The sequence below is a fragment of the Dendrobium catenatum genome, unplaced genomic scaffold, assembly GCF_001605985.2.
Source record: "Dendrobium catenatum unplaced genomic scaffold, ASM160598v2 fragScaff_scaffold_334, whole genome shotgun sequence".
Classification (NCBI taxonomy): domain Eukaryota; kingdom Viridiplantae; phylum Streptophyta; class Magnoliopsida; order Asparagales; family Orchidaceae; genus Dendrobium; species Dendrobium catenatum.
The window spans coordinates 538,900-566,840 of record NW_021318796.1 but is presented as its reverse complement, the minus strand read 5'-3'; the positions used below and the strand labels follow the sequence as shown (position 1 = coordinate 566,840).

General features: G+C 34.1%; 1 protein-coding gene across 1 annotated transcript; it reads left to right on the top strand.

The window, feature by feature from the left end:
• The first annotated feature begins 24,857 nt into the window (after window positions 1-24,857).
• LOC110096944 lies at window positions 24,858-27,088 on the top strand. Its single transcript, XM_020823108.2, has 4 exons — window positions 24,858-25,630; window positions 25,711-26,297; window positions 26,374-26,796; window positions 26,878-27,088. Exons 1-4 carry the CDS (start codon window positions 24,882-24,884, stop codon window positions 26,961-26,963), a joined length of 1,845 nt encoding a protein of 614 aa, XP_020678767.2. The 5' UTR covers window positions 24,858-24,881; the 3' UTR covers window positions 26,964-27,088.
• Window positions 27,089-27,941: the final 853 nt, after the last annotated feature.

The following is a 27,941-nucleotide window of genomic DNA, read 5'->3' as shown; positions in this document are numbered from 1 at the left end:
CTACTCAGCAGACCCCCGATTTCCTTCACCAGATCCTGGGTAGAGTACTCCTTTCTACCCATACTACGCACCCCCACCTTATGCTGGTGCCCCTCCTACTTATCCATTTCCACCATATGCTCCATCATACTATCCCCCACCATCCCATCAGCCTTCTTCAGCTGGACCTTCGACACCAGCTGCACCAGAGTAGGCGACAGATGGTAGAATGTTGATAGCACCTGAGGATGACACATACGTACTTTATCTTTTATTTAAGCTAATAAATATTTATATTATATATTTATTTTACATAAATTTATTTTTGTAGGTTCTACCCATCAAAACAACTGACACATAAAATACGGGCATCATACGGAGTAGGTTTGACACTCCTTATGTTTCTTGGAAGAAAGTCCCGAAAGAAGTCCGGAAGATGTGGTTTATAGAGTTTGAGGTATTTTTGGGTTTTAGTTGTTATGTTAAATGATTTATTCTTTTTTACTTAAGCTAAAAATCTTATATATTATATATCATATGTATTTGAAAGCAGAAAGAATTTTGTTGGCTGCCCCAACACAATGACAGGATTAAAAAGAATTTTGAGAAGCGTGGGTCTACTCGGATGAGCTACATATTCACAGACATTAAAAAGTCTGGGAAACGACCATTGTGGATTGGAGAGGCTATATGGGCTGAGTTGAACACTGCTTGGGGGAGCACATAGTATACTAGGAGAAGGGATCAAAACCGACAGAATAGAGCTTCTGATGTTGGGGGCTTGGGTAGTTCCCTTCATACTAGCGGCTCCATTCCACATACTGAGTACAGAAAACATTTGGTAATGAATTTTAAATGTTTTTTTAATACAAATATTAATAGAATTCTTTTAATTCTAACAGAAAGTGATGCTGGGTAGAGAACCGACTCCTGTGGAATTGCATAGTCACACTCATAGGCGATAGGAGGATCAACAATGGATTGATGAGAGAGAAAAAAAGCCCATGAAAGTATATATATATGTTTAGAAATTTTTATTTTTAGTTTAATTCTATATATTTATATTCTACTTTACATGAGGAGTATACACGGCTTCGGGAGAGTCATGCTGCATCAGGCGAGGGCTCTTCTGGCGGCTCTGTGGAGTTTTTTGAGTATCGCATCTGGTCGCATGCCATCGGATGAATTCAGCATGGCAGAGTTTATGGTTTGAGTTCCTAAACTCAGGCATACGAGGGAATGACCTCCTTTACTGCATCCAGCCTCGCATCCAGTTCACATGAGACCTTACATGCTCAACAAATAAGTGCCCTTCAAGTAGAGCTAGAACAACTAAGGAAATCACAAGCTGATTGGCAAGCACAGGTCCAAATACAGATGCAGATGCAGGAGCAATAAAATCATTTATTGGATGAATTGCACAAAATGAGGGACCAGATGAGTGGAAAAGAGGTAGCTCCAGCTGAGTAGTCCACAGATTTAGAGTAGTTTACTTTATGAACTTGTTTATTTCTTTGAATATGTAATATTGAACACTATGTGATGTTTTTAGTTGGTTGTTTCTATTGAACCATTTCTTTTAATGAGTATTTATATTTTTGTGCATCTGTTGAAGAATTTTATGTTGTGGAATTGTTATAAACTATTGTGGATAGATATTTATATAGGTTTGCATGTGTGGAAATTTGATTGTTGGCTGCGAAGATTTTTTTTTTTGTCAATGCTACAGGTTTCCGGCGGATTATGCGTCAAAAATTTCACAGAAACGATGATACAATGAATCAGATTGATCATGTCGGCATTTTTGTGTACGCCAGAAATTACCGATGCACCTTACGGTGTCTTGTCCGCCGGAGATTTCTGACGCCAATGTTGCGCTGGAACTAAGCCGTTGCTTATTTACGGCGAACCTATGACGGTTTATGGGCCGATAATTTCCGTCGAATCCATACGACGTAAACTACCGACGCATTCGTCGTCGGAATTATCGAATGAAAATCGACATCTTTTTATCATATTTTACACCGGTAATGAACCGAAATGCGTTGAAATGGTTTCCGGCGCATTAGAAATGTTGGCAGACATTTAGCGACGCACGATAAACCAGCGCAAAAAAATCCGACAGAAATGCGATTAAAACCGAGGATTTTTGTCAGATATTGCGGATTACCGGTGGATCCTGTCCACCAGTAATAGCGTGTTTTCCTGTAGTGCTTGATGGATTGAAGATGCAGGCTACTTTTTTTGTCAATAACATGTAATATATCAAAATACAAATAACTTAATAACATAAACTGAACTTACTTATCACCATCAGGCTCAATATATTGACGCTTATCTGTTGCAGCTGCATGATCCCAGTGCCAACTTCTATTGGTCTAGATGATCCATCATGTTCATGCTGCACCAAATAGGGGTAATAATATGGGTAGGGTTAAGGAGGGTGAGGACTAGTGAATGGATCTGCTGCCTGTGATGATGGTGGGGGTAATATGGATAGAATGGAGCATCTTGTGTTTGATCTTGAGAGGGGAAGTGAGGACTCGTCGAGGGAGGAGGGAAGTGGCCAGGGAAGTATGGAGGTAGAATTGGTGGAATTAAAGGTGGATCTGACTGACCCTGACCCTGCTCACTTAGGGACTACTACTAGCCCTTGGGTGGTGGTGGTGGTGTAGGTAGAATCGGTAGAACTGAAGGTCCCTCACCTTTATCAGGCTGTGTAGCTCTGCTGGGAGTAATAGTAAACTTCTTCCGGCGGAACTTTAAGGCAAATGATTTACGAGGAGGATCGTCGCCTGAAGCCATCTGCATTAAAAGAAACAATTAGTAAAGTATTGTAATATATAAAAAGTACAAATAAAAGAAGCAATTAATAAAAATGTATAATTCTACAATTCTAAATATAACAGAATATAAATAAAAGAAGTAATTAATAAAGCAGTTAATGAATTACAAAAATAAAGAATGCTAGAGTACAAATAAATAATTAGCACTTTCATTTCTTAAAATTCAAAAAGTACTATTCAAAATATTACAAAAAAGTAAAATTCTACATTTCTAAATTACAAAAAATACTCATAATTATCAAAACTATTTTCATTGCTGTCAATGGTATCTTCACTTTCATCCTCGTTCTCTTCTTCACCTGAGCTAGTTAAACTATTCACATCTTCTAACTCCATTTCAATACTAGAGGTTGTAGTTGGCATCTCCTCAATTTCAACAGGCCTACAACTTGATATCTCATCCTTTTGATGTGCAGTTGTTACAATGTATTGTTGATCAATTATTCTCCGTGTTTTTGTTTTTATAATAGCTAGCCAGTCTTTTTTGTCTCTACGACCACTGTGATATTTACTGATATAAACTTAAATAGCTTGACTTGCTAACACAAATGGATCAAACTTCTCATATCTTCTACTATGTTTTACATCTACTAAACCATACGTAGGATGAACCCTTGTGCCTCTATTCTATACTGGATCATACCATTGACATTTAAACAAGCATACAAAGTTCTCATCTTCACCTGGGTACTCCAGGTCAAGAACCTCATTCAGAATACCATAATAATCACACTAATCTTCTTCATGAGTGTTCCCTCTAACACATACTCCATAATTTTCATTTTTTCTTCCTTCACTCCACGACTTGGTATGAAATCTAAACCCATTCACTATATATATTGGCCAAGTGTTTACTTTTCGCATTGGACCCCATGCTAGTGCTTGCAAACCTTTATCGAAACATTTGTTATCAGGGTTTTATACCTAAAAATATTTTTAAATATTAGTATTTTTTATAATAAATAAGATTTAAATTCTTAAAATTGATGTGCTCACATATGATCTGAACCAAGTTGGAAATTTATTTATAACAGCTTGCTCAATATCCATCGAATCTGTCAAAGGTAAATTTCTTACGAAATACCTGGTGACAAATAATACTGTAGTATTTTAAATAAACATTACTCATTATTAACATTACGCAAGAACTTACTCTAAGATTGGCTCAACTTCTTCACAGTTCAGTAGCACATACAAATTCGTTGTTTTTATTTCTAAATCGTTGAGAAATCTTTCAACACATTTGCCACTGGGCATTTTCTTGCCTTCTAAATACTGATGGTCAGCATGTGATTATACTTCTACATCAAAGTCCATGTTACAACCAATCTTTGTTCTTATACTCCTTACATGGGGCTCGAAGTAGTAGGAGAAAAAGTGAGTGATTTCTTGAGACAAATATGCTTCACATATTGATCCTTCTAGTCGTGCTTTATTCTTAACATATTTCTTCAACTTATTCAAATATCTATTAAACAATAATAATTATCAAGTTAATAAAAATATGTTATCTCAACTTATTCCAAAAAGTTGGAGACTTAATAAAAATATGTTTTACCTTTCGAAAGGATATATCCAACAATATTATACAAGTCCACCAACTCTAGCTTCATAAGATAGATGGACTTGAAGATGTTCCATAGAATCAAAAAAATCGGGGGAAATATCTTTTCTAACTTGTAGAGGATGATTGGTATGTTATCCTCGTACCTCCGTAAATCATCTTCGCTTAGTTTAGATGAACATAGGTCCTTGAAGAAAATGCTAAGCTCAGTCAACGGATTTGGTATGTAATCAGGTAATATACATACTATGATCGGAAGAAGAACCTCCATAATTATGTGACAATCATGACTTTTGAGTCCAAATAACCTTGCATATTTCATGTCAACACATCGGCTTATATTTGATCCATAGCCATTTTGCATTTTTTAACCTTTAAACCACTGACATATTGATCTTTTTTGCTCTAATGTGAAAGAGTACGGAGCTTTGGGCTTCATTATTTTACCGTCGATTGTTGTTACTAACTCCATATTTTTTTGCTGGCAATACTCTTTAATGTCCATCCTTTCTTTGACATTATCTTTACTCTTACCTTTAACATTCATAATTGTATTAAAAATATTTTTCAGTAAGTTCTTCTCAATATGCATAACATCCAGATTATGCCTTATAAAATTAGTTCACCAATATGGTAATGTCCAAAAAATACTTTTTTTAATCCAATTATGTTCAACACCATAACCCAGAAATTTAGACTCTGGTAGCATTGGAAAATCAATAATTATTGTAATGTCAGAAAGTATCTATAGTACACCATCACCACTTAATCTGGGTGGAGGAGGCGATCGCTCAACTCTATTTTTAACGAATGCTTCCTTATTTCTCTGAAATTGATGATTAACAGGTAGAAACATACGATGACAATCAAACCGAGTATTTTTCCCTCCATGTTTTAGTGTGAAAGATTTACTATTCTCCATGCAGTAAGGATATACTAATTTTCCTGCTATGCTCCAACCAGACAACATACCATAAGCTGGAAAATCACCAATGGTCCACAACAATGCAGCTCGAAGGAGAAAATTTTATTTTGTTAATATGTCATATGTGAGCACTCCTTCCCGTAATAACTTGAGGTTATCAATTAATGGTTACAAAAAATATCAATTTTTGCTTTCAGATTATGTGGTCCAGGTATTATAAGAGTTAAGAATATGTACGGAGTAGTCATACACATCTCTGGTGGAAGTTTGTATGGTTTTAATATAACTGGCCAACAAGAGTACGGTGTAGCAGTTTGACTATAGGGAGTAAAACCATCAGTACATAATCCCAATCTTATGTTGTGGGGTTCAATAGTAAATGAAGCATGCACTCGATCAAAATGTTTCCATGCTTCAGCATCTGATGGATGACAAAGAACACCACTTTTTGTTATTTTCTCCTTATACCATCTCATATGGCCTGCTAAACTCATTTATGTATAGATTCACTGAAGTCTTGGAATGATTGGTAAATAAAATAAACGAGAATATGACACATCTTTCTTTTGACGACGTTGTTTTCCCAAGTTTGGCTTAAATTGAGGAGCATTGCATGTGCAACAATAAATATCTGTTGCATCATCCTTGTAATATAACATGCATCCATTGATACAACAATCAATTTTTGTAGCAGTGAGACTCAGTTTGGAAACTAATTTCTTCGTTCGGTACAAGTCTTAGGGAATTAAATTGCCCGCTGGATTAGTTTCCTTCATAAGACCAATAAATTCATTGAAACAATCATGGAGAATATTATACTCAGTTTTAATACATAGCATCCTCACTGCAATGGATAATTCTGAATGTGTACTGCAACCATCCCAAATTGGTTTTTGAGCTGAATGTAATAACTCAAAGAATTTTTGTGTTTCTGCATTTGGTGGTTCTTCCACACTAGACCTTAAATTATGACTTGCTACATCAAAAATAAGTTCTTCATAGGGTCTATTCATTTGATCTTCATCAAATATTTCATAAGTTGTAGATAAACCGGCATGAGCATCTCTGTGTGGCTCGTACTCGCCATGTGATGTCCAAATTCAGTAGTTTTGAAGAAATCCCCTACGATATAAATCCAGCTTCACATCATCGGGCTTGAGGAATGCCAGATTTTTATGCTTCGAACATGGACATCTAAACATTTTATCAAACTGAAAGGAAGGCAGTTGAGATGCAACTTGAATGAAAGTTTTAACTCCCTATATAAATTCAACTATCAATCCTTTTCAACCCGGCAACAATCTGTTATACATCCAACATCTCTCTTCTTGGATAGTCATTTGGACGTTGAAGCAAACGTCCCCCTATATAGTTATGAAAACATTTATTAGAACACATGTGTAAACATGCTATACTTTAAAACAAGTATATTAAAGTCAAATCTAATACCTCAACTTTCCTTACCAGGTCATCAGAAGCCTCCGTTTAATGTCAATAAACCATGTAAAGCGACTCTCTCTTATCTTATCTTCCATTGGATATTCTCACTTCGTATCCTATCTCTAAGGGTCAAGCCACTCATCATTCTCTTTAATTTATTGACCACGATTCGGCACCATAAAGCATTGCAGATCTCGCCACCATCTTATAGAATTTTTACTAAAGTTTGATGGAGACTATTCTATCATACAAGGCATGATCGCTGCCTCACAAATGGACCCATTGTGCACTTCCATTTGGAGGTACTAGGTAGAGTTAGCAGTTATCGTTAGATGAACTAGAGGATGTTCTTTACATCTCCTAATGTTCTTTATCAGCAATATGATTGTGCTAATAATATACCCTTCTATTTCACCATCACTCTGAACAAAAGATCTAAGATTTCTAAAACAGGTATCTTATTAATGACTTTATCACACAAAGTCACAATCCCCTCACTATGTCTATTTCCACTAAAATTACACTCCATATATTCAGTTTTAGATCTACTCAAGCGAAAACCTTTAGAATCTAAAGTTGACCATCATAATTCAAGTCTAAGGCATGTTAAAAGTTAAATTCTCATCTAAATCTAATAAATAAAGATCATTTCTAATATTTTCTAACCAAGTCTTTGAAGGTCTACCTCTACCATGCTCTCCCTCTCTCTCGCTCACTCACTCTCTCTATCTCTCTCTCTCTATTACCTCTCTCTCACTTTCTCTCTCTCTCTCTCACTCTCTCTCTTGCTTTTACTTTCTCACTCTCTCTCTCTATCTCTCTCTCCCTCTCTCTCTATCTCTCTCTCCCTCTCTCTCTCTCTTGCTTTTTCTCTCTCACTCTCTCTCTATCTCTCTCTCACTCGATCTCTCTCTCTCTCACTCTCCCTCTCTCTTTCTCTCTCCACTTGCTTGCTCTCTTTCCCTCTCTATATCTCTCTCTCCCTCTTTCTAGCTCTCTTTATCTATCTATCTATCTATCTCTCTTTCTTTCTCTCTCTCTCTCTCTCTCTCTCTCTCTCTCTCTCTCTCTCTCTCTCTCTCTCAATCTCTCTTGCTATGTTGCTCTCACCAAAAGTCACAATCATTAGATCTATCATTACTAAAATTACACTTAATAAACTCAAATTTAGATCTACTCAAACGATTACAAGATTACAACCTCTTATAAATGTCTAGATTACAACCTAAAGCATACACTACATTACAAACTCTTGCAAATGTCTAGTGAGAACAAATAATCATAGAAAAATATTCAAGTTTACCTTGCAATCCCAGTTTTCCTTCAACTCCCACGAACACTAGGGCAGCTAGTATGAGATCAATGGCGGCAAGACAGTGAGGCTTTGAGGGCGGCTGGTGTGGGTTCGGTGGCCGGAGAGAGGTTGTCAGCGATTGTCAAGCCGCTCGATTGAGCGAGAGGTGGGCGGAGGCGACTGCGGAGCTCGGCCGAAGTGAGAGAACAGAAGAAGAGAAATGAAATGGATGGCTAGGGCTTGTTGAATTTAGGGCTTTTATCGGTGGCGTTCTGGAGGCCTCAATCAATGGTAATGAAATCACTTAACAACGGTGGTATGCTCCGCCGGTATACCGCCAATAATATTGAGGTCTGCGGTTCATCCGATGGTTACATGACCGCCGCTAGTTCCGGCGGCTTTAACTTAAATAAGCACCGGTTAGGCCTCTGGTAATAACCGAAGACCAAACTGCCAGCAAAATCGCCGTTATTACCGGCGGTCATATAACCGCCGGTAACAACTGAATTTCCTATAGTGCTTGATAAATTTGATGCTAAAGTTGTTACTATTTGTGAACAAAAAAATTTGAATGAATGTTCTATTGCTAATCTAATTAGCTCACTCATTGCATATGAGTATAATTTGAGTCAAAATCTTTTGGATGCAGGTGAAACTATAGTGCTAAAAAATAAAGAAATGGATGAAAGCAACTTAGTAGATGTTGAGAATAAAGAGATAACCTTAATTACAATAAAATTTGAAAATCTACTAAAGCACAAGCATCAACGTCAACAAAAGTGGAATAAAGGTAAAAATGATAAGAGTATTAAGATTTTCTTTTATGTTATTTATTTTGGGTGTAAAAAATTTGGACATATGAAAAATTAGTGCCCTAATGTAAAAACTCCTCCAGCAAAAAAAAGTAAAAATAAGCAAAATATAGTAAGAACAAATAATAAAAAGTAATAAATCTCCTAGGCAGACCTAATTTTTGAATTATAAGATGAGGAGTAAGGTAATGTGGTATAAAGTTTTATTTGTGTATTTATGTGTTGTAGTTAATGCATATGTATATATTCTTTATTTTATTTTATTCATTATAAATAATTTATGTGTTGTTTTTTATGTTTTTATTTGTAATCATTTTATTTTATTTTTCTTGTATATTTTTGTGATTTATCTCGATTCTATACACACAAAACACTTTCATATTGTATTTACATATGAGAATTAATTCACTTCTCTCAATTTTTTAAAATAAAATTTTACCTCATTTTTACTTAAAAAATTAGTAAGCTTGATTGACTTCCCTAAATCAGTTAAAGAAAGAAACATCGATGATTATTATATTTAAATTAAAATACTCAAATCAACCATATTTGGCCATGATCTTTTAATTTTTTAAGGAGGGCTTAGCATTTCTAAAGCACCCAAATAAATTTCATTAATCTAAAGCTTAAATTTTTACTTTGCCCCCATTAATTTTATGCCCTATATAAGCATGGCCACCTACATAAGATTATATTAATATTTAAATTGCCCCTAACCTAAGGATAAATCTAACACCCATCACATCAATACACATATTATATAAATTAAATAAATAATCACATCAATCTATACTAGTAACTAGCATGCAATGAAAACCATGAAAAACTCAGTACATAGCAGAAAAGTAAACACTAGCATATCCTAAGACTATAGTTTGTTGTCCTAGCAAATCATCTAAAGTGTGTAAGATAGACTGTGTGGTTTGGATTTGTCTTCTATAGGGAAATTACTTAAAGTTCTTTGATGCTCTAGTTGGTTGAAAGGCTTAAGTAAAATTTTTATTAAAGTTTAAATATTAATAATTTAGAATTAAGTTTAAGATATATTTTAATATTTAAAATAATTTAAAATTTATATAATATTTTAAAATAATATCAATTTTAAATTAAAAATTTTGATTTTTAATGAATATTTGAAGAAGTTTGTTTTTAAAATGGTTTAAAAGTAATTTTAAAACATTTTAAATAGAGTGGTTGTGCTGGAGGGATAAATGGCTAGTTCTGGTTTGTCTGATCGAAAACGCCATGGCGACAAGTAATGTGTCTATATCAAATTTGGCAGAGTTGAAATTACTATCTTGGCAGTAATCATTAGCATGATTGCAGGGAGGCACATTATTGAATCCTGCGATTACCTATCCACGTTAGTTGTTTATCTATGATGTTGATTCACGCATGTTTTTGAATCAATGTTTGAGATCAGGCCAGATGATGATGCGATGAAGTAAAGGCAAAATGCAGTTGGATAAGTATGCATAAAGTCTAGATCCAAATCATTGATCGAAAGATCAACGGTCTAGATCACGCACAATTAAAACCCTATATATTGTGACCTAGGGCTAAGAGTTTTAAGAAAGTTCACCATTAGATCTTTGAGATTTTGATTTGGTTGAGCTTGTAGATTTTCCTTGTATATTTTTCCTATTGAATCCATGGTTTGATATGCACTGGAATGCATAAAGTCTAGATCCAAATCATTGATCGAAAGATCAACGGTCTAGATCACGCACAATTAAAACCCTATATATTGTGACCTAGGGCTAAGAGTTTTAAGAAAGTTCACCATTAGATCTTTGAGATTTTGATTTGGTTGAGCTTGTAGATTTTCCTTGTATATTTTTCCTATTGAATCCATGGTTTGAAATGCACTGGATGAGGAGGTATGGAGCTTGAACGGAGTTAAGGCTTGTATGGTCGGGAGCTCGCCATCAATAGCCACTGAATGGAGGATTCAAACTTGGGAAGTCTTGGGGAAACTCCTGGAAGCTCAAATGAAAAGAAGGAACATCTGGAGAAGCTTGAGGTTGTGAGAGAGAGGCTATAATGAAATGAGTGTTGTTTTGAATGATTTCACTTATTCAAGTGTCCTTAGAGTGAATGGATGTCTAGGATCAGTTGTTTAGCTCCCTTTAATGTATGTCAGTTGTTATGGGAGTTGTTGGGGGTAGAGGATCAAAGGACAAGAGGACATGTGAGGTGGAAAGGCCTCTTGGTCCCCACATGGGCATGTGGGCATGATTTAACCATTTAATCCTAATCTCAAGGCTATAAATGGATCTAGGAAGGTTCTAGATTATCTCCAAATAGTCTGAAAGGTTTAGGAAGGAGGGTTAGGTTTAAAAGGTCATTTGACAAAGTTTGACCCCTCCAATGGCTTTTATGGACCATTTGACCAGTCAAAATGCCACCTAGGTTGATGAAGTTCATGGAATGTGTCTTGGGAGCTGGAGTGATAAGTTGGAGTTCAAGGATGGGAATTTAAATGAAAACATTAAAGTTTAATATTATTTTGACCAAGCAATATGAGGTTGACTTGGTCAACATCACTTGGATTTACATGGCCAGGGCTTGGGCATGTCTACGCTATATATTTTATTTAATTTAAAGGGTAGATAGCTTGATAGGAGCTCATGTGGTTGTATGGATTGATTTGACCAAGACATGTAAGTTTAACCATGTCTAAAGTATTGACTTGGTCAAACCCACATTGATGTGAATCATGGTTGGCTTCAAAATATTTGAGGCATCAAATGGAATAAATTTGGTGGGTTGAAAGCATTGATTTGATCAAATGAGTTGCTTAACTCATTTGAATCCTTAAAGGGTTAATGGGTCAACCAGGATGAATAAGGGGTTGGCCCTAGGTGGTTCAACAGGTTTGAAATGATATTTTGAGTCTGTTGGAGGTGGTCACAGGGTCTAGAGAAGTCATTTCAATCAAATTGACTATTTTTACCCCAATGAGCCTTTTTGGTCAACATAGTTGACTTGGTCAACGAGGTTGACCCAGAGCCTAAGTTTGGGTCGAACAAGTTTGGTTTGATATTTGAAATTTGTTGGAAGTGGTCTCAAGCAAAGAGGAGGTCATTTTCTTTGAAATGACTGCTTAAACCCCTAAGGACTATTTTGGTCAAAACTGATTGGCATGGTCAACAAGGTTTGTCCAGGGTCAGGGCTTGTGTCCAATGTACTCGTAATGGTGATTAGGATGCATTAGAAGTGGTTTTGAGGCATAATTAAAAAGGTCATATTAAAGTCTATGGAAAACTCCAAAATTACCTTTAAGGGAAATTTTGGTCATTTTTGACCCCTGGTCAACTGGGGGACAAAGTGGGAGCACCAATACAGGAAAACACACTATTACCAGCAGACAATATCCGTCGGTAACACGTAAAAATCCGACGGAAGTCCTGGGTTTCCGGCTCATTTTTGTCAAATTTTTATACGCCAGTTTGGTGCGCGTGGATAAATATCTTCCGACATTTATAATACTCCAGAAATCTTTCCGGTGCATTACCAGCGCAAAATATGTTAGTCAAAACGTCGTTTCTTAACTAATAATTCTGGCGACATATGCGTCGGTAATATACGACGTATGGATTCGACGGAAAATATCGGCGGATAAAATGCCGTAGGTTCGCTGTAACTAAGCTACAATTTTTTTCCGGCGCAAAAACATATTTTCGACGCCAAATCCACCGGAAACCTGTAGCAATGACAAAAAAAATTGCCTTCCCAGCCAACAATCGAATTTCCACACCTGTAAACATATACAAATATAATTCCACAATAGTTCCACAACAGTTCCACAACATAAAGAACTTTAACATATGCTCAAAAACATAAATATCCATTAAAACAAATTGTTCAATAGCAACAACCAACTAAAAACATCACATATTGTTCAATAATACATATTCAAAGAAATAAACAAGTTCATATGACTAAATTAAACTACTCTGAATCTGTGGACTCCTCCTCAGCTGGAGCTAACTCTTTTCCACTCATCTTCTCCCTCATTTTGCGCATTTCATCCAACAGCTGATTGTGTTGCTCCTGGATCTACATTTGAACCTGTGCTTGCAACTGAGCTTGCCAATTAGCTTGTGATTTTCTTACTTGTTCTAGCTCTGTTTGAAGGGCAGTTATTTGTTGAGCATGTAAGGACTCATATGAATTGGATGTGAAGCTGGATGCAGTAGAGGAGGTCATCCCCTAGTACGCCTGAGCTTATGAACCTAAACCATAAACTCTGCTATGTTGCATTCCTCCAACGGCTTGCGACCACATGCGGTACTCAGAAACCTCCACAGAGCCGCCATAAGAGCCCTCACCTGATACAGCATGACTCTCTCGAAGCAGTATATATTCCTCCTGTGAAAGTAGAATATAAATATACATAATTAAACTCAAAATAGAAAATATTAAACACATATACTTACATGGGCTTTTCTCAAAGGAAGTCATTAAGGTGATTGTAGAAAATTATATTCAATTTGTATCCTATCTCAAAGGGTCAAGCCACTCATCCACCTAAGCATCTCATCTCTGCAACACTTAGTATTATGCTTCTCTTTTTATGGCCAACATTCGGCACATTAAAGCATTACAAGTCTCACCACCATCTTATAAAATTTTTAGTTATGTTTGAGGGGGACTTTTCTATCGCATAATAAGCCCGATGCATTCCTCCACTTCAACCATCAAACTTGAATTCTGCTGATAATATCCCCTTCAATTTCATCATCACTCTGAAAAATAGATCCAACATATCTAAAATGTCTACTCTTATTATTGACTTGATAGCCAAAAGTCACAATCTCATCTTTAAGGCGATTGCTACTAAAATTATACTCCATATATTTAGTTTTAGATCTACTCAAGCGAAAACCTTTAGACTCTAAAGTTGACCTCCATAATTCAAGTTTACCTTAAACTCCCTCTCTAATCTTATCAACAAGAAGAATATCATCAGCAAAAAGAATACATAAAGGTACATCCTCTTACAAAAGCCTATTGAGAATGTCCATGACTAAAGCAAAAAGATATGGACTTGAGGAAGATCCTTGATGTAATCTAGATAAAATAGGAAAATACTTGGTCAAACCACCTTGTGCTTGAACACAAGTAATAGCTCATGCATATATATCTTTAATGTTTTGAATATAAACATTATTAACTCTTTTTTTCAAGAACTCTCCTTAGCACTTCTCTTGAAACTTTATCATATGCTTTCTCTAAATCAATAAATATCAAATGTAGATCCTTCTTATTCTCTATATATTTCTCCATCAAACCTCTCAATAAATGTATAACTTCCATAGTAGACCTACACGGCATGAATCCAAATTGATTTTGAAAAGTTTATAAACAAAAAAACATTGAATATAAGCGTTATTAACTTTTTTTTTTTTTTGCAAGAACTCTCAATAGTACTACTCTTGAAACTTTATCATATGTTTTCTCTAAATAAAAAAAAATCATATGAAAATCCTCCTTACTCTCTCTATATTTCTCCATCAAACCTCTCAAAAAAAGTATGGCTTCCATAATAGAACTACCCGGCATGAATCCAAATTGATTTTGCAAAATTTTTCAACATAAAACATCTACATTATGAATCCTATATCAAATGTCTAAAAATAAATTACATGAAAAAAAACTTAAGGGAGGCGACCTACAATCGACGGGAGGGAGGCAGAAACTCACGATCGGAAATAGAGCTTTCCACAGTGATGAATGCGGTGATCATCGGCGACATCCGGTGATCGTCAACACAGGTCGGTGACGTTGATCTATAATGAGCGACACTGGGCGACGAGGAAAACAGCGGAGATGCGAGAGAAATAAACAAATGAAATGAGCAGACAGACAGGCTCGGGTTCGAAAATAGGGCTTTCGCCAGTGGATTTTCCAGTGTCCTAGATGCCGGATTATTTTCCAGCACATTTGGCGCCGGTTACAAGTCGTTAAGTTTAAAATGGTCGTCATATTTTTTGCCGGTAAGTGCGCCGGACATGTTCCGCCGTAAAGTGCACCGGTACCAATGAAATACTCGTATATTCCGACGTTACGATCGGCGCATTGTACGTCGGAAATGTTCCGACGCACTATGCGCCAGAAAAAATGTTGTTATAATTCCTTCGCATTATGCGCCGGTACTAACGCCGTATTTATCGATGCAAAATATTTCGCCGAAAAGTCCAACGGTATTCACGTGTTTTCCCGTAGTGCACAAAAATTTAATTTAATGCTTAATTAGTTATAATCAAGGGTTAAGATGTGCTTAGAGGCTTTGGAGAAGGCTCTAAGGTTAAATTCCACTAAGAGATAGGTCTTGTGGCATAGGCCATAAATATTTGAAGGTTTTATAGCCTTTGGATTTCAATCAAGTTTTTAGGGTTAGAGGCCTCAAATTGAGCTCAAATGTGGAGGGTAGACCCTAGGGACATGCCTAATAAATATTCAATTGAGAAATCATGAATCGTGGGTCAATTGCCTAGAGTTTGAAGTGTTTGAAAATCCTTAGAAAAGGCTTTTAGGATAGGGCCTTATAACCATAGATTTTGGTCTGGATTTTTTGATTTTGGGTTTGAATTCTTAAATTTTAATCATCCAAGCTAATTATAATCAATGGGATGATAATAAGTAATTGGATAAGGTTGAAGCTAGATTGGAGGGTTGGATCAATGTTTAAGCTAGAATTGAGATCAAGATATGTTTAAAGTCTAGATATGTTTGAATTTTGAAATGATTTAAGAACTTGATTAACTTAAATCTAATTTGATCTAAGATCTAGTTTGACCATTGGTCTAGGTAGATCTAGGGCATGGATAGATCCTGGTTTGGATAGATCCTAGGGTATGGATATACCTAGGGACTGGATCGATCCTATGGACTAGATTAGTCCTAGTGACCTCAAACAAAAATTAGGTCAATAGTCTGCTTATATACTCTTACTTGTACAGTGCATTATGTTTAGTAGTTGCATAAAAATTTGCATTGCACTTTTATTCTAAGTTTATATCTTCTTCTTATAATATAAATTCTTTAGAATGTACTTAGGCTTCATTATAAATATAAAAGTCAAGTATCAAATGTAAAGTATTTAGAATGTATTTAGATTGAGGTGTACAAAGAGTTGTAAAAGGTTTAATGTATTTGCTTTTGTATATACATAGATCTCCAAAAGGAAATTCTTTCTCCTCCTATGAGAAGCATTATCTTTTTGGAATCCTATAAAACAAATAAAGCTAGAAAATAATAAGTAAATACTTTTAAACCTACATTTATATGAGTAGTAATACAAGCCTATTGTGGTGGAGATTCTGCAACCTTAGTTTGTACTCTACATTAAAAATAAGTGAATAAAAGTTTTATTTATGCATTGCTATTTCATATACTATTTCATATTACATGTATTACATTCATATGGGGGCTAGATTTGCATTTGAGGATAGCCTTTTCATAGGTTTCTTTAGGTGTGCATGTTCTAGACTACATAATAACATATATACTAGTTCTAGGTGTGCGAGTAATTATCTCAAACCTCGAAATAACTTATTATTAGTATATTTAGAGTTTCAATGGTTGATATTATAGAACCAATCAAAATAAATATTTCTTTAATCGACCACCACCAATGAGAGATGAAACTCATGTAAGAGATCTTCTTGAAAGTTCTTGTAGGTTATTATACCTTATAGAACTATCCCAAGGCTAACCAAGAGGAGGGGGGGTGAATTGGTTATATAAAAAAATTCTTTGATATCAAAAACCTTTTAGAAAATTGAATCAATGATCCTAAAATATGCAGTTATTTAAAGAAATTATTATCATAGGATTTTTCAACCACAAAAGTTTAAATGCAAAATTTAAAATGTGGGAAAAATAAATAGTAAAATAACAACACCAAATTTTATGGTGGTGTTATCAAACTTGACTTACATCCACTCCCTGGAGACTCCTTCTCCAAGTATTGCACGAAATAGAAGTGACTCTCCTTTTGCCCCCACAACAAGGTGGAGAAACCCTTACAAACTCTCTTCCACCAACCCAGTGTGGCAGAGATCTATCGCCTTTTACACTCTCTAAGTGATGGCAGCATACCGTCACATCCTTTTTCACACTCCTGGTAAAGGTAGAGTACTTACATGTCCTTTTTCACCCCTTGGTGAAGGCAGAGAACCTACATATCCTTTTTGACCCTCTTGGTGCAGGCAGAAAACCTTGATCCAATCTTGAAGATGTTCTCTCAAGAGCCTCCAAAGAAGTTAGATAAAAAATTTAAGAAGACAAAGAGATTCTCAATTTGGGCATTCTTATGAATCCCTTACAACTCCACTTCACTAGATCTCTCACTCTTCACTTATAAAGTCTCTCCCAAACAAACTCTCAAAAGGTCCCATTCAAGAGAAATTCGAAGCAAAGGATTGTGTGATAGTTTTAAGAACACTTTATACAAAAAACACATTAAAAACCGTCCAAAAATTAAAATTTTCAAGTGAACCGACTTAAATTCATATATTACGATCGTAGATCATAGGGTACAAATAGTTCAAAAAAATCAAGGCTTTGGTTGGTACGAACTGGGATAAGCTTAGTTTTATAAACTATCAGTCGTTTGTATGAATTTAGATCATACTGTATAAATAATTAAAATAATAGATATATTCATTTAGTATGATCATGTACAAACATAATTTGTACTCTATCATTTATTTGTACGACTTGACATCATACTAAACGAACAGCTAAAAAATGAATGAGTTCATTTTGTATGATCTGGTATGAAACAAATTTTGTGCTCTATCAGTCATTTTGTATGACCTGACATTATATTGTACGATCAATTCAAAAATGAATGAGTTTGTTTAGTATTATCTAGTACAAAAAAAATTAATCTATCAATCATCTGTACGACCTGACATCATACTGTATGATCAGTTCAAAAATTAAAGCCATGATTTAATTAACTATTTTCTTGAGGAAAACTATGTCAAATTGTATAGTACAAATAGATATCGTACAGTATGATCATACTTAAAAAAAATGTTTACACTCTCTCCCTCTGTGTGTGTGCACGGTTACCAAATTACAATCAAACTTGCTTAGACTTAAGAAATAAAAATAGAGATATACAGACTCTATTATATGAAATCCTACTCCACCCTGTCTTGAAGTCTTCAGCAATTTAGAGTATTATATAATTTCTCTGAAATGTTAGTACACACAAAAAACAAACTAAAATATCTAATATATACTAAGATAAATAATAAAATAACTAGGACAATAATATTTTGATATCATAAAAAATCACAATCTCAATCTTTATTCTTGAGTTGCAACAATCTCCCTTTTTTTATGATGGATAAAATAATTATTGTTTGAATTAGAAATAAAGTTCTTCTATTCTAAGCTCCCCTTCAATGAATGAAAAAATAAAAAATCATGGAGGAAAAAATTTTCATCCTCCTCTTCCTCTTTTCTTTTTATTTTTTAATTATTATAAAACAAACACAACACAAAACCCTCTAAAAAAATAGGCAAACACACAAAAAACACAGACACGAGAACAGAACCACGAGTACGAAAACTTGCACACATCGACCAAGAAGACTTCAAACAACCACAAACCAACCTCAAACTACAAACTAACTTCCCCATTTAACATTAAAAAAAAAGAGAGGAGAGAACAAAACAAAAATATAGAAATCCCCTGAAAAAGTAAGATTTTATGGACAAATCTAAAATTTGATAAGGAAAAAAATTTTGAAATTTGGAAGAACAACATTAAATTTCTGATGCAAAAAATACTTTTTAAACTCATTTTTAAATCAAAGAATAAATAAGATAAGAATAAGTGATCATATTCAATGTTTATTCTAGAAAGCAGAAATATCAAATAGAATAATTATTGCAAAAATAATTACATAAAAATTAAATAGTTTCAAATTCAATAGTTGAAATTATTATTTATTGTATGGATTTTTCTAACAATTATAGATATAGAGGAAAGAACAAAATGTAGTATGAGCTCATTTTATACCTCTTTATCAACTAGAATTGCAAACATTACACATTTTTTCTAATTGGGCACATTTTGTTCCACTTTTCAAATTTGGCACGCTTTGTGCATCTTTAGACATTTTGTTCTTTCCAAATCCTTAATTAGCAAATCATAACTTGTGTGATTATCTTCCAAATAATTAAAAACTTTCTCATATAAGGAAGATTAAACCACAAAATAAAATCTAATATATAATAATAAAATCAACAATTTTTTCAATAATTATAACTATAATATAAATGTCTATTGGAATATGAAGATGATCTCCTCATCTAAATCTAATTTTAATTTGATTTAAAGTTTGAGAGAGGAAATTTTTTCTAAGAAATTAACATTGTAATACAAAATTTTAAAATTTTTCATCCTTTAGACTAAATTTCTATATTAGTCGCTAATAACTCATAGATAATTTAAGAGAGGGAAAGAAAGAAAAAATAATAATAATAACCAAACTCTCCCCTTTTTTTTAAATAAAGTAACTCATACTCAAAGGTTAATATAAAGAAAATACAACAAATTAACAAAGACATCTAATTTGAACATCATAAAAAGTACAATCAAACTAAAAACATCTAAAATTAAATATAACTACCAAACTAATAGCCTGGGGGATCTTGATCTAGAGGAGGCTGTGGAAGACTAAACTAGGTAAAGTAACTGTGAGCACTTTTTTCTTCTAGTGACAGGGAGTCTAATATTAATAAGGTTATTGATGTAGTCCAGGATCAATTGGGCTTCATCAAATTGAGTGTTTGATAACATATAGTATATGACTATACTAAGCAAAGGAGTGATATTGATTTGATCACCAGCTTTAGGAATAAAAGAGATTTTTAAAATATGTTGGATGATCCTATCATTTTCATTCAAAGTCTAAAGAAGGGGTAAGTGTTGGATTGAGGGTGTTCCCCTAAGAGTTTGATTAATAACAGTCCAATCAAAATCACTTCTTGAAATCATAAAATGAGCCCTGATTCTTTCAATTTTTAGATGTAAAAAGATGCATAAATCCTCTTTAGTGATTTCAACACATTGGTGAAAGACATACAAGGATATAATGGTGTTATTTTCTCTCATTCTCAAATTGGAAAAATAATAATAATAGGTGTCAGAATGAAAAGCATAGATCAAAGTGAGAATGAATGAAAACTGAGTGGAGTCAAAAAGGGGCATGATTGAAAAATTGATATCTTCTTGAATAAAAAGATAAGGAGTAATCTTTGCTCGAACAAATCGATCGTAGGCTTGTTCATTTTCCCTTGAAAGAAAATTATCATTTCATTCAGAATGAGATGAACTTCCCTTGGAAGGACGTGATCATTTTTTGTTGCTTGCCATTTGAGAGGGATTGAACATAAGGATTGAAAGGGATTGAATGAGGAATAGATTGAATAAATTTAAAGAATAGCTTCCAATTTATAGAAATCATATGATTTTGTATAGTATAAAATTGAGTTTGTACGTACAAAATTGAGTTCGTACAGTACAAACTTGAGTTCATACATATAAATAAAAACAATCAAGAATAGTTATTACAGTGAAACATCTTTTCATAAAGTTGCCTGTTGGCTGAGTTGTTTCGTACGACTTTTGACCAAACTTGATTATACAGACGAATAAGTGTTCATACAGGATGATTTACCAATAATGAGTATACCTACCAATTCAATTTGTTCATATGCAAACTGACAACATGATCGTATAGACAAACAGGTGTTCATTTGGGTTGATTTTCAGATATTACTTCCCTAAATCATAATAAATTAGTTCTCAGAATGCCCTCCATGTTCATACCGATGAATAATTGAAGCTTTGTATAGACGATAAGGTGCTCATACTATACGATTATCATAAAAAATCAAACTTTTGTTTGTCTAGCTTAGAAAAGAAATCATGTAAAATATGGGGAATTTGTATAGTACAAAAGATGGTTTGTACAATACAAATATTAAAGGAATTTTAGATTTGCACATGATGATCAACATACTTTTCTAAAACAAATCAAACAAAATCCATGAAACACACAAAAAAAATAATAAAAGGAAAAATTAAAGACAAAATAAAGAAGTACAAATAAAACAACTCAAAAACAAAATAAAGAACAAAACACAATCACAAACACAAAAGAAATCCACCACAATTGCATTTTAAAGGACATGGTCCGTAATGAAGTGTTGTCTTATGTCTATATACTTAATCTTGGAGTGTTATATTGGATTCTTTGAAATGCAAATGGCACTTATATTATACAAAAAATTGGAATAGTATCAATTAAAAAACCTAAATCCATAAGTTATTATTTTAACCAAAGAACTTGTTCCACACAACTTCCTAAGGCTATATATTCTGTTTATGTATCAGAAAGGACTATTGAATTATATTTTCTACTAGACCAAGAAACTAAAAGAGTTTCCAATAAAATGGAAAGTTTTAAAAATATTTTTTTGATCAACCCTATATCTTGCAAAATCTTAATCAAAATATCTAATTATTTTAAAAGTTGTGTTATTCCTAGGATACTAAATCCTTAATTTTTTAGTTCCCAAAAGACATCTCAAAATTCTTTTAACAGTAGTCAAATGGAATTCTTTTAGATCAGCTTGAAATCTAGTACAAGGATAAATACTAAACTTTATATCAGGTCTGCTAGCAATTAAATAAAGTAATGGTCTAATTATCACACTAAATTTCTTTTGATCAATAGATTTGTCTTTAGAGTCCTTATCTAATTGAGTTCAGAAACTCATTGTACTTATTGGTTTAGCTTTATCAATTTCATACTTCTTTAGAATATCTTTAATGTATTTTAACTGACTAAGAAATATGCCATCCTCTTTCTACTTTATGCTAAGACAAAAAAAAAAAAAGTAACTCAGGTCTCCCATCAAACTCATTTCAAATTCCTTACTCATTGTATTTGAAATAAGATATCATCATCATAAATTTGAACAATGAGAATATCATTTCAAACTCTTTTTATGAAGAGAGTAGTGTATGCACTCCCTTTAAAAAATGATCTTTTGAGTAGGAATGTGCTTAATCTTTCATACCATGCCCTAGGTGCCTATTTTAGTCCATATAATATTTTCTTCAGTTTAAACACATGATTATGATATTATGAATTTTTAAAACCTGGAAGTTACTCAACATAAACATCCTCTTTTATCACCCCATTAAGAAAGACATTTTTAACATCCATTTGAAATAATTTAAATCATTTAAAATAGGCAAAGGCCAGAAGTACCCTTATTTCTTCAAGTCTGACTACAAGGGCAAAAATCTTCATAAAATTAATTCATTCTATTTGATTGTACGCTTTGGCCACCAATCTTGCCTTATTTCTAACCTCTATAACTGAATCATTCATTTTTTTTTGAAAACTCACTTATTTCTAACAATACTTTGATTTTTAGGTCTTTCTACCAACTCTCAACATCATATCTAACAAATTATTTCAACTTTTTTTGTATAGCTAGAATAAAAAATTTATTAGAAAGTGCTTAATTTATATTAGTGGGTTCAATCATTGAAATAAATTATGAGTGGTTCACTTCTTTTCTAAGTCCATGCCTCCTAAAATCAATTATTCAGGATGAATTTTAGAATACTTCCATTCTCTAGGAAATATATTTTCTATTCCAACCCTTTCTTCAAGATTTGCATTTTTCAATTGCTTGGGTAATTTATTCAACATCTTCTTCTTCCAACCTAGACCCTCTCAAGAGAAGTAATAGAAGAATGAATTTCCAAAATCAGGATTCTACTTTAAAACCTTTGGCTGGAAAAATTGAAGCTGCTATTGTTCATAAGGATTCAAATAACAAATATAAAATGCTAGTGTTGGACTCTGATATTGGAACATAAAGTCATATTGATCAAGCCTTGTTGATAGACAATGACTCTAAGTCTGAAGAAAAAATTTCGATTGTAGTTCCTGTAGAAGACGATGATGTTAAGAGACTTGTCAACATAGAAGCTGATTCAAATGATGTGTTTATCCTCCAAACTAAAGTCTTTGAAGATGAAGTTGTATTAGTTATCAAAGAAGGAATTTGTGGAAAGGTGCTTGATGGAGTGAATGGTACAGGTATTGAAAAAATTGTTCAAGTTTCTAAAAATATAAATTTGTGTGAGACTGATTCTTTGGTTGCTAAAGATATTGTTAATGCTAATGAATGTTTGATTGAGGATGGTAAATTTCATTTGCCTCCTAAATCAGCTAATCATAAGAAAAAATCAAACAAAGATTTGAATTCTTTTGGGCGTATCAAAGGTAGTCTTAGAGGGAAGAAATTGGAAAATATTGGTGATAGTGGAGCTTCACCATTCAAATCATAGTAGTACTTATGAAGGTTGGTAATGGCACGAACCAAGATAGTGGTGATAAAGTCTTGGAGGATTTTAGCTTTCTACGGCTGGATGAAGATTTACATTCCAGCAATAGTATTATCTTTCAAAGGGAGATCTTATTTTACAAATCTTTGAGATTCTTGATTGTTGCATTAGAAATCAAGGAGTGGTGGTTATGAAGAAGGTGATGTTTGTGAAAATCCAGTTTTCTACAAAGACTTTAGGGTCTTTTTTACATGTTTTCCTTTCCTTTATTAGTTGTTTTTTTATTTTCATTTTAGTTTAAAAATAAGCATGAGTGAGTATTTGAAAGACGGTGATAGAATAAAGAAATTTATGACACTTTCTTCTCTTTATTTTTTACTTAATCGGGTATTCTGGGATACTAATCAACCTTATTGGTTGTTTTATTTTTGGTATCCCCTCCACCCCAATTGGTTTAAAATAAGGAATAGAGAATATTATTTTCTTTATGAAATTTCATATCCTTCAAATATGATTCTTTTGCTTGTTTTTAGTTTAAAAAGGCTTCCTTGTTTCTAAAGGATTGCCATTAGTTTGTAATATTTTATTTTAATGCAATTGGCATCTTCTCAAAAAAACCTAGACCCTCTAGAATTATCATATTCATAGAAAACTATATGAGTTATCTCCTCTACTACCAATATCCTTTTGTTAAAAACTCTATAGGATTTGCTAACACTTGAATATCTTAGAAAAATTCCCTCATTAGATTTAGGATCAAATTTTCCTAAAAGAATTTTATCATTATTATGAATGAACCCTTTTATCCAAATACATGTAGATATGAGAGGTTAGATGTCCTTCCCTTAAGAAGTTCATAGGGTGTCTTATTCAACTTAGATCTAATGTTCACCTTATTCAGAACATAGAAAGCTATATTAACACTTCAGCCCAAAAATATTTAGGAAGTAAATATTCAACCAACATGGCTCTAATAGCTTCTACCAAAGTTATGTTCTTTCTTTCAATGACCCCATTCTGTTGAGGGATCCTAGGAGCTAAAAATTTATGATCTATCCCTTGCACTTTACAGAAAACTTTAATTTTTTTTTATTTTCAAATTATCTATCATGGTCACTATGAATTGCAAGATTTTCATAACCTAGCTTCCTCTAAATCCAAGTAGAAAAAATTTTAAACTTATCAAATAATACACTATTATGTGATAAGAATCTAATTCAAGTGAACATAGAATGATCATTAATAATTACACACCTAAAAACTTTTCCTCCTAGACTTATAATGCTAATAGTGTTGAAACTTATTAATTATGAATTAGGTTGTTAGACCTAAGCTTATGTCACGGTGACTAGCCAAGAGGGGGGGGGGGTGAATTGGCATTGAAAAATTTCCCTCTTATATTTTTAAACCGATAAAAATCTTATAGTGAAATTTTATGAAAAAGATTTTTGAACCACAGATCAATAGAGAAAAATAAAGTAAAAAGCTGTGGAAAATAAAAAGACACAAGATTTATAGTGGTTCGATCAAATATGACCTACATCCACTCCCTGAAGTCTCCCACTTCAGGTATTGCACTATTACCAGACTATACATAATAGAGGTGCACGGGGTCCTATGGATCAGTACATGACTACTGCAGGAGCAGATAGAGGAGAAGCAGAGATGATGCCTGCAGCTGGTACTAGAGAGGGTCGGCGACAGGTTTGCATGGACATTGGGAGGTTTTTTTTTGAAAATGCAATACCATTTAATGTTGCTACATCGCCTGCCTACTTCAGTATGATGCGGTCTGTAGGATTGTATGGAAGAGGGTTGAAAGCACCTTCTATGTATGAGTTGCGCACTTGGATTTTAAAAGAGGAGTTGCAGAACACCGAGCGAACCATTGGTGAGATTAAAAGGACATGGATTGAGACAGGTGTGACTATAATGTCAGATGGATGGTCTGACATGAAGAGTAGGAGTTTGATAAACATCCTTGTCAACAATCCCTATGGTACAGTGTTCTTAAGATCTGTTGAAGCTTCTGATGAGGTGAAGAATGCTACATTCATTTTCAATTTACTTGATGGAGTTATTGAGGAGATTGGAGAGCAGTTGGTTGTCCAGGTAGTGACTGATAATGCCAGTGCATACAAAGCAGCTGGTCAGATGTTGATGGAGAAGAGGACACACCTCTATTGGACACCTTGCGCAGCACATTGTATTGATCTCATATTGGAGGATCTTGGTGACTTACCTCAGCACAAGAGTGCTCTTGTTAGGGCGAAGAAGATTACAAAATTCATCTACAATCACTCTTGGGTCTTAAGCTTAATGAGAAAATTTTCAAAGAAAGAAATCATTCGACCTGCAACCACTAGGTATGTTCATATTTTTTACATTGTAAATCATTCCAACTGTATGTTCATAGTTTTAACATTTGGGCACTGTGAATCTATAGGTTTGCCACCTCCTATTTGACACTGCAGAGCTTGATGGAGGTGAGGCAACCTTTGGAAGCCATGTTTACATCAACTGAATGGCTAAACTCTGCTTGGGGGAAGAAGAGTGAGGGAAAGGAGATAAGAAAGATAATTCTGAATGATAAATTTTGGGCTACTGTGACCTATGCCATTTTGAGCACGAGACCCTTAGTGCAAGTTCTACGCTTAGTGGATGCAGAGAAGAAACCAGCTATGGGTTTTATTTATAATGCTATGGATGAGGCGAAGGAGTTGATTGCACATAACTTGGGAGGAGAGGAGGCAAGTTATAGGGAGATCTGGGATATCATTGATGCTCGGTGGGAGGTGCAGTTACACCGACATCTACATGCAGCTGCATATTATCTTAACCCTCAATTTCAATATTCAGAGAAAAAATCTTCAAATCCGGAAGTTAAGCTTGGTCTATATCACTGTATGGAAAGATTAATACCGGAGCAGGCAGATAGGGAGCTTGCAGATTTACAGCTGGTTCTGTTCCGGAATAAAGAGGGTTTTTTTGGTTTGAATGCAGCAAAAACTACCATTTCTAAACGGTCTCCAGGTATAATTAATTCGGTAAATGCAATACACTTTATTCAATATTCTGAATTTTGATTATATTTTCTTCTTGAAAACAGTTGAATGGTGGATCCAATTTGGTGATTCCACCCCTGAGCTACAGAGTTTTGCTGTGAGAGTGTTGGGCCTCACTTGTTCTTCTTCTGGGTGTGAGCGAAATTGGAGTACATATAGTCAAGTGCAAACAAAGAGAAGAAATCGACTATCTACACTCAGAATGAACTCCCTCGTATACATAATGCACAACAAGAGGTTAAGAGATAGGAGGTTGAGGAATAAGGGGTTGAAAGATGATGAGGACCCGTTGGTGTGTGATGATCTGTCGTCTGATAATGAGTGGTTCATAGATGATGAGGCAGATTTATCATTATCAGACTTACAGGTAGAAGATCTAAATGTGGATGTATTGAGGGGCGAAGCAGATCAAACGGGTACATCCACTAGTACCACACCACACACATCTACTAGCTCTGCAAGTAAAGGTATATGTTCTCTGCCAGTTTGCTTGATAATGAGTGGTTCATCCAATTAATATGCTAATAATCTCCTCTTTTAATGAACAGGGAAGAGAAAAGTGAGCCATGTTGAAGATGAAGATGACATGGCATTCATAGATACAATTGGAGAAGAAGATTCACTTGAAGACTGATATTTTGTGATGGGATATGACTTCATTTTATGTGTTTTTTGTATTTTGGGAGTTTTGATAAACTGATATTTTGTGTTTTTGTACTTTGGGACATAATTTTATTGCATCTACTTTCTTATTTTCCATTATTCATATTATTTTCCTGCTAAAATCCTTAATTTTTCATTTACGCAATTCTGTGTTCGTGAGGCTTACGCCTCAGACCGCCTCGAGGCTTACGCCTCGCCTCACGGACGAAAACCGCCTCGAGGCGCAGTTACGCAATTTTAAACCTTGTGTTGGACAAAAAATATGAAGTGTGATCTTGGTAAACCTACGGGTTTTCATAGCTTGCGAGCTATCTTCTCAACCTTCTCTCTTCTATTTCGTCTCGGTCTTCTACCTACTTCTTCTCAAAACGGTTTTCGTTCTACCTGTATTTTTCTTCTCTAAGAGTGGTAAGTGTTGTTGGGCCCTGTTCTATTGGTATTTTTCGGAGGAGCGTCGACACTAGCTGGATCATAATCTCTATGGTGAACTATTGGTTTGTCTTTCCTCAGAGTACCATTCCTTATTTTTGAGATTTGCATATGAGATGATCAAATACGGTTGTTCTGAGGGTTTTATATTTCATGTTTTAGTTAGTTAGTTTGATTTCCTAATCATTTTCTCATTTCTGTTTTCTATTAAGTCTCTATCAGCTTGTGTTTGTTTAAGTTATATTAAAAGGAAGTGATTATTTGCATACCTAGTATTCTTCTAAAAGGTTTGAGAACTTTTGGTTGCATCATTTTCTAATATAATACATTGATTTTTATTATTTTACTTGCTACCTTGATCTTTTTGTTCCCAAGTTTTATTTTTATACCATTTCAAATGTTGCAGTTCTAGACATCTATCTATCTACACACACACACACATTTTTTAATAAATTCTTCACTGGCTACACCTAACATAAGTGGATTTTTTGATTGTTTGATTCGACATATGAGGATTGGA

What these genes read in the sequence shown, in the direction of transcription:
- LOC110096944 (XM_020823108.2), top strand. Translation starts at nt 24,882, where the DNA reads ATGGATCAGTACATGACTACTGCAGGAGCAGATAGAGGAGAAGCAGAG. An exon ending in ATTCGACCTGCAACCACTAG is followed by an intron (nt 25,631 to 25,710) that starts GTATGTTCATAT and finishes GTGAATCTATAG; the next exon opens with GTTTGCCACCTCCTATTTGA. An exon ending in CATTTCTAAACGGTCTCCAG is followed by an intron (nt 26,298 to 26,373) that starts GTATAATTAATT and finishes TCTTGAAAACAG; the next exon opens with TTGAATGGTGGATCCAATTT.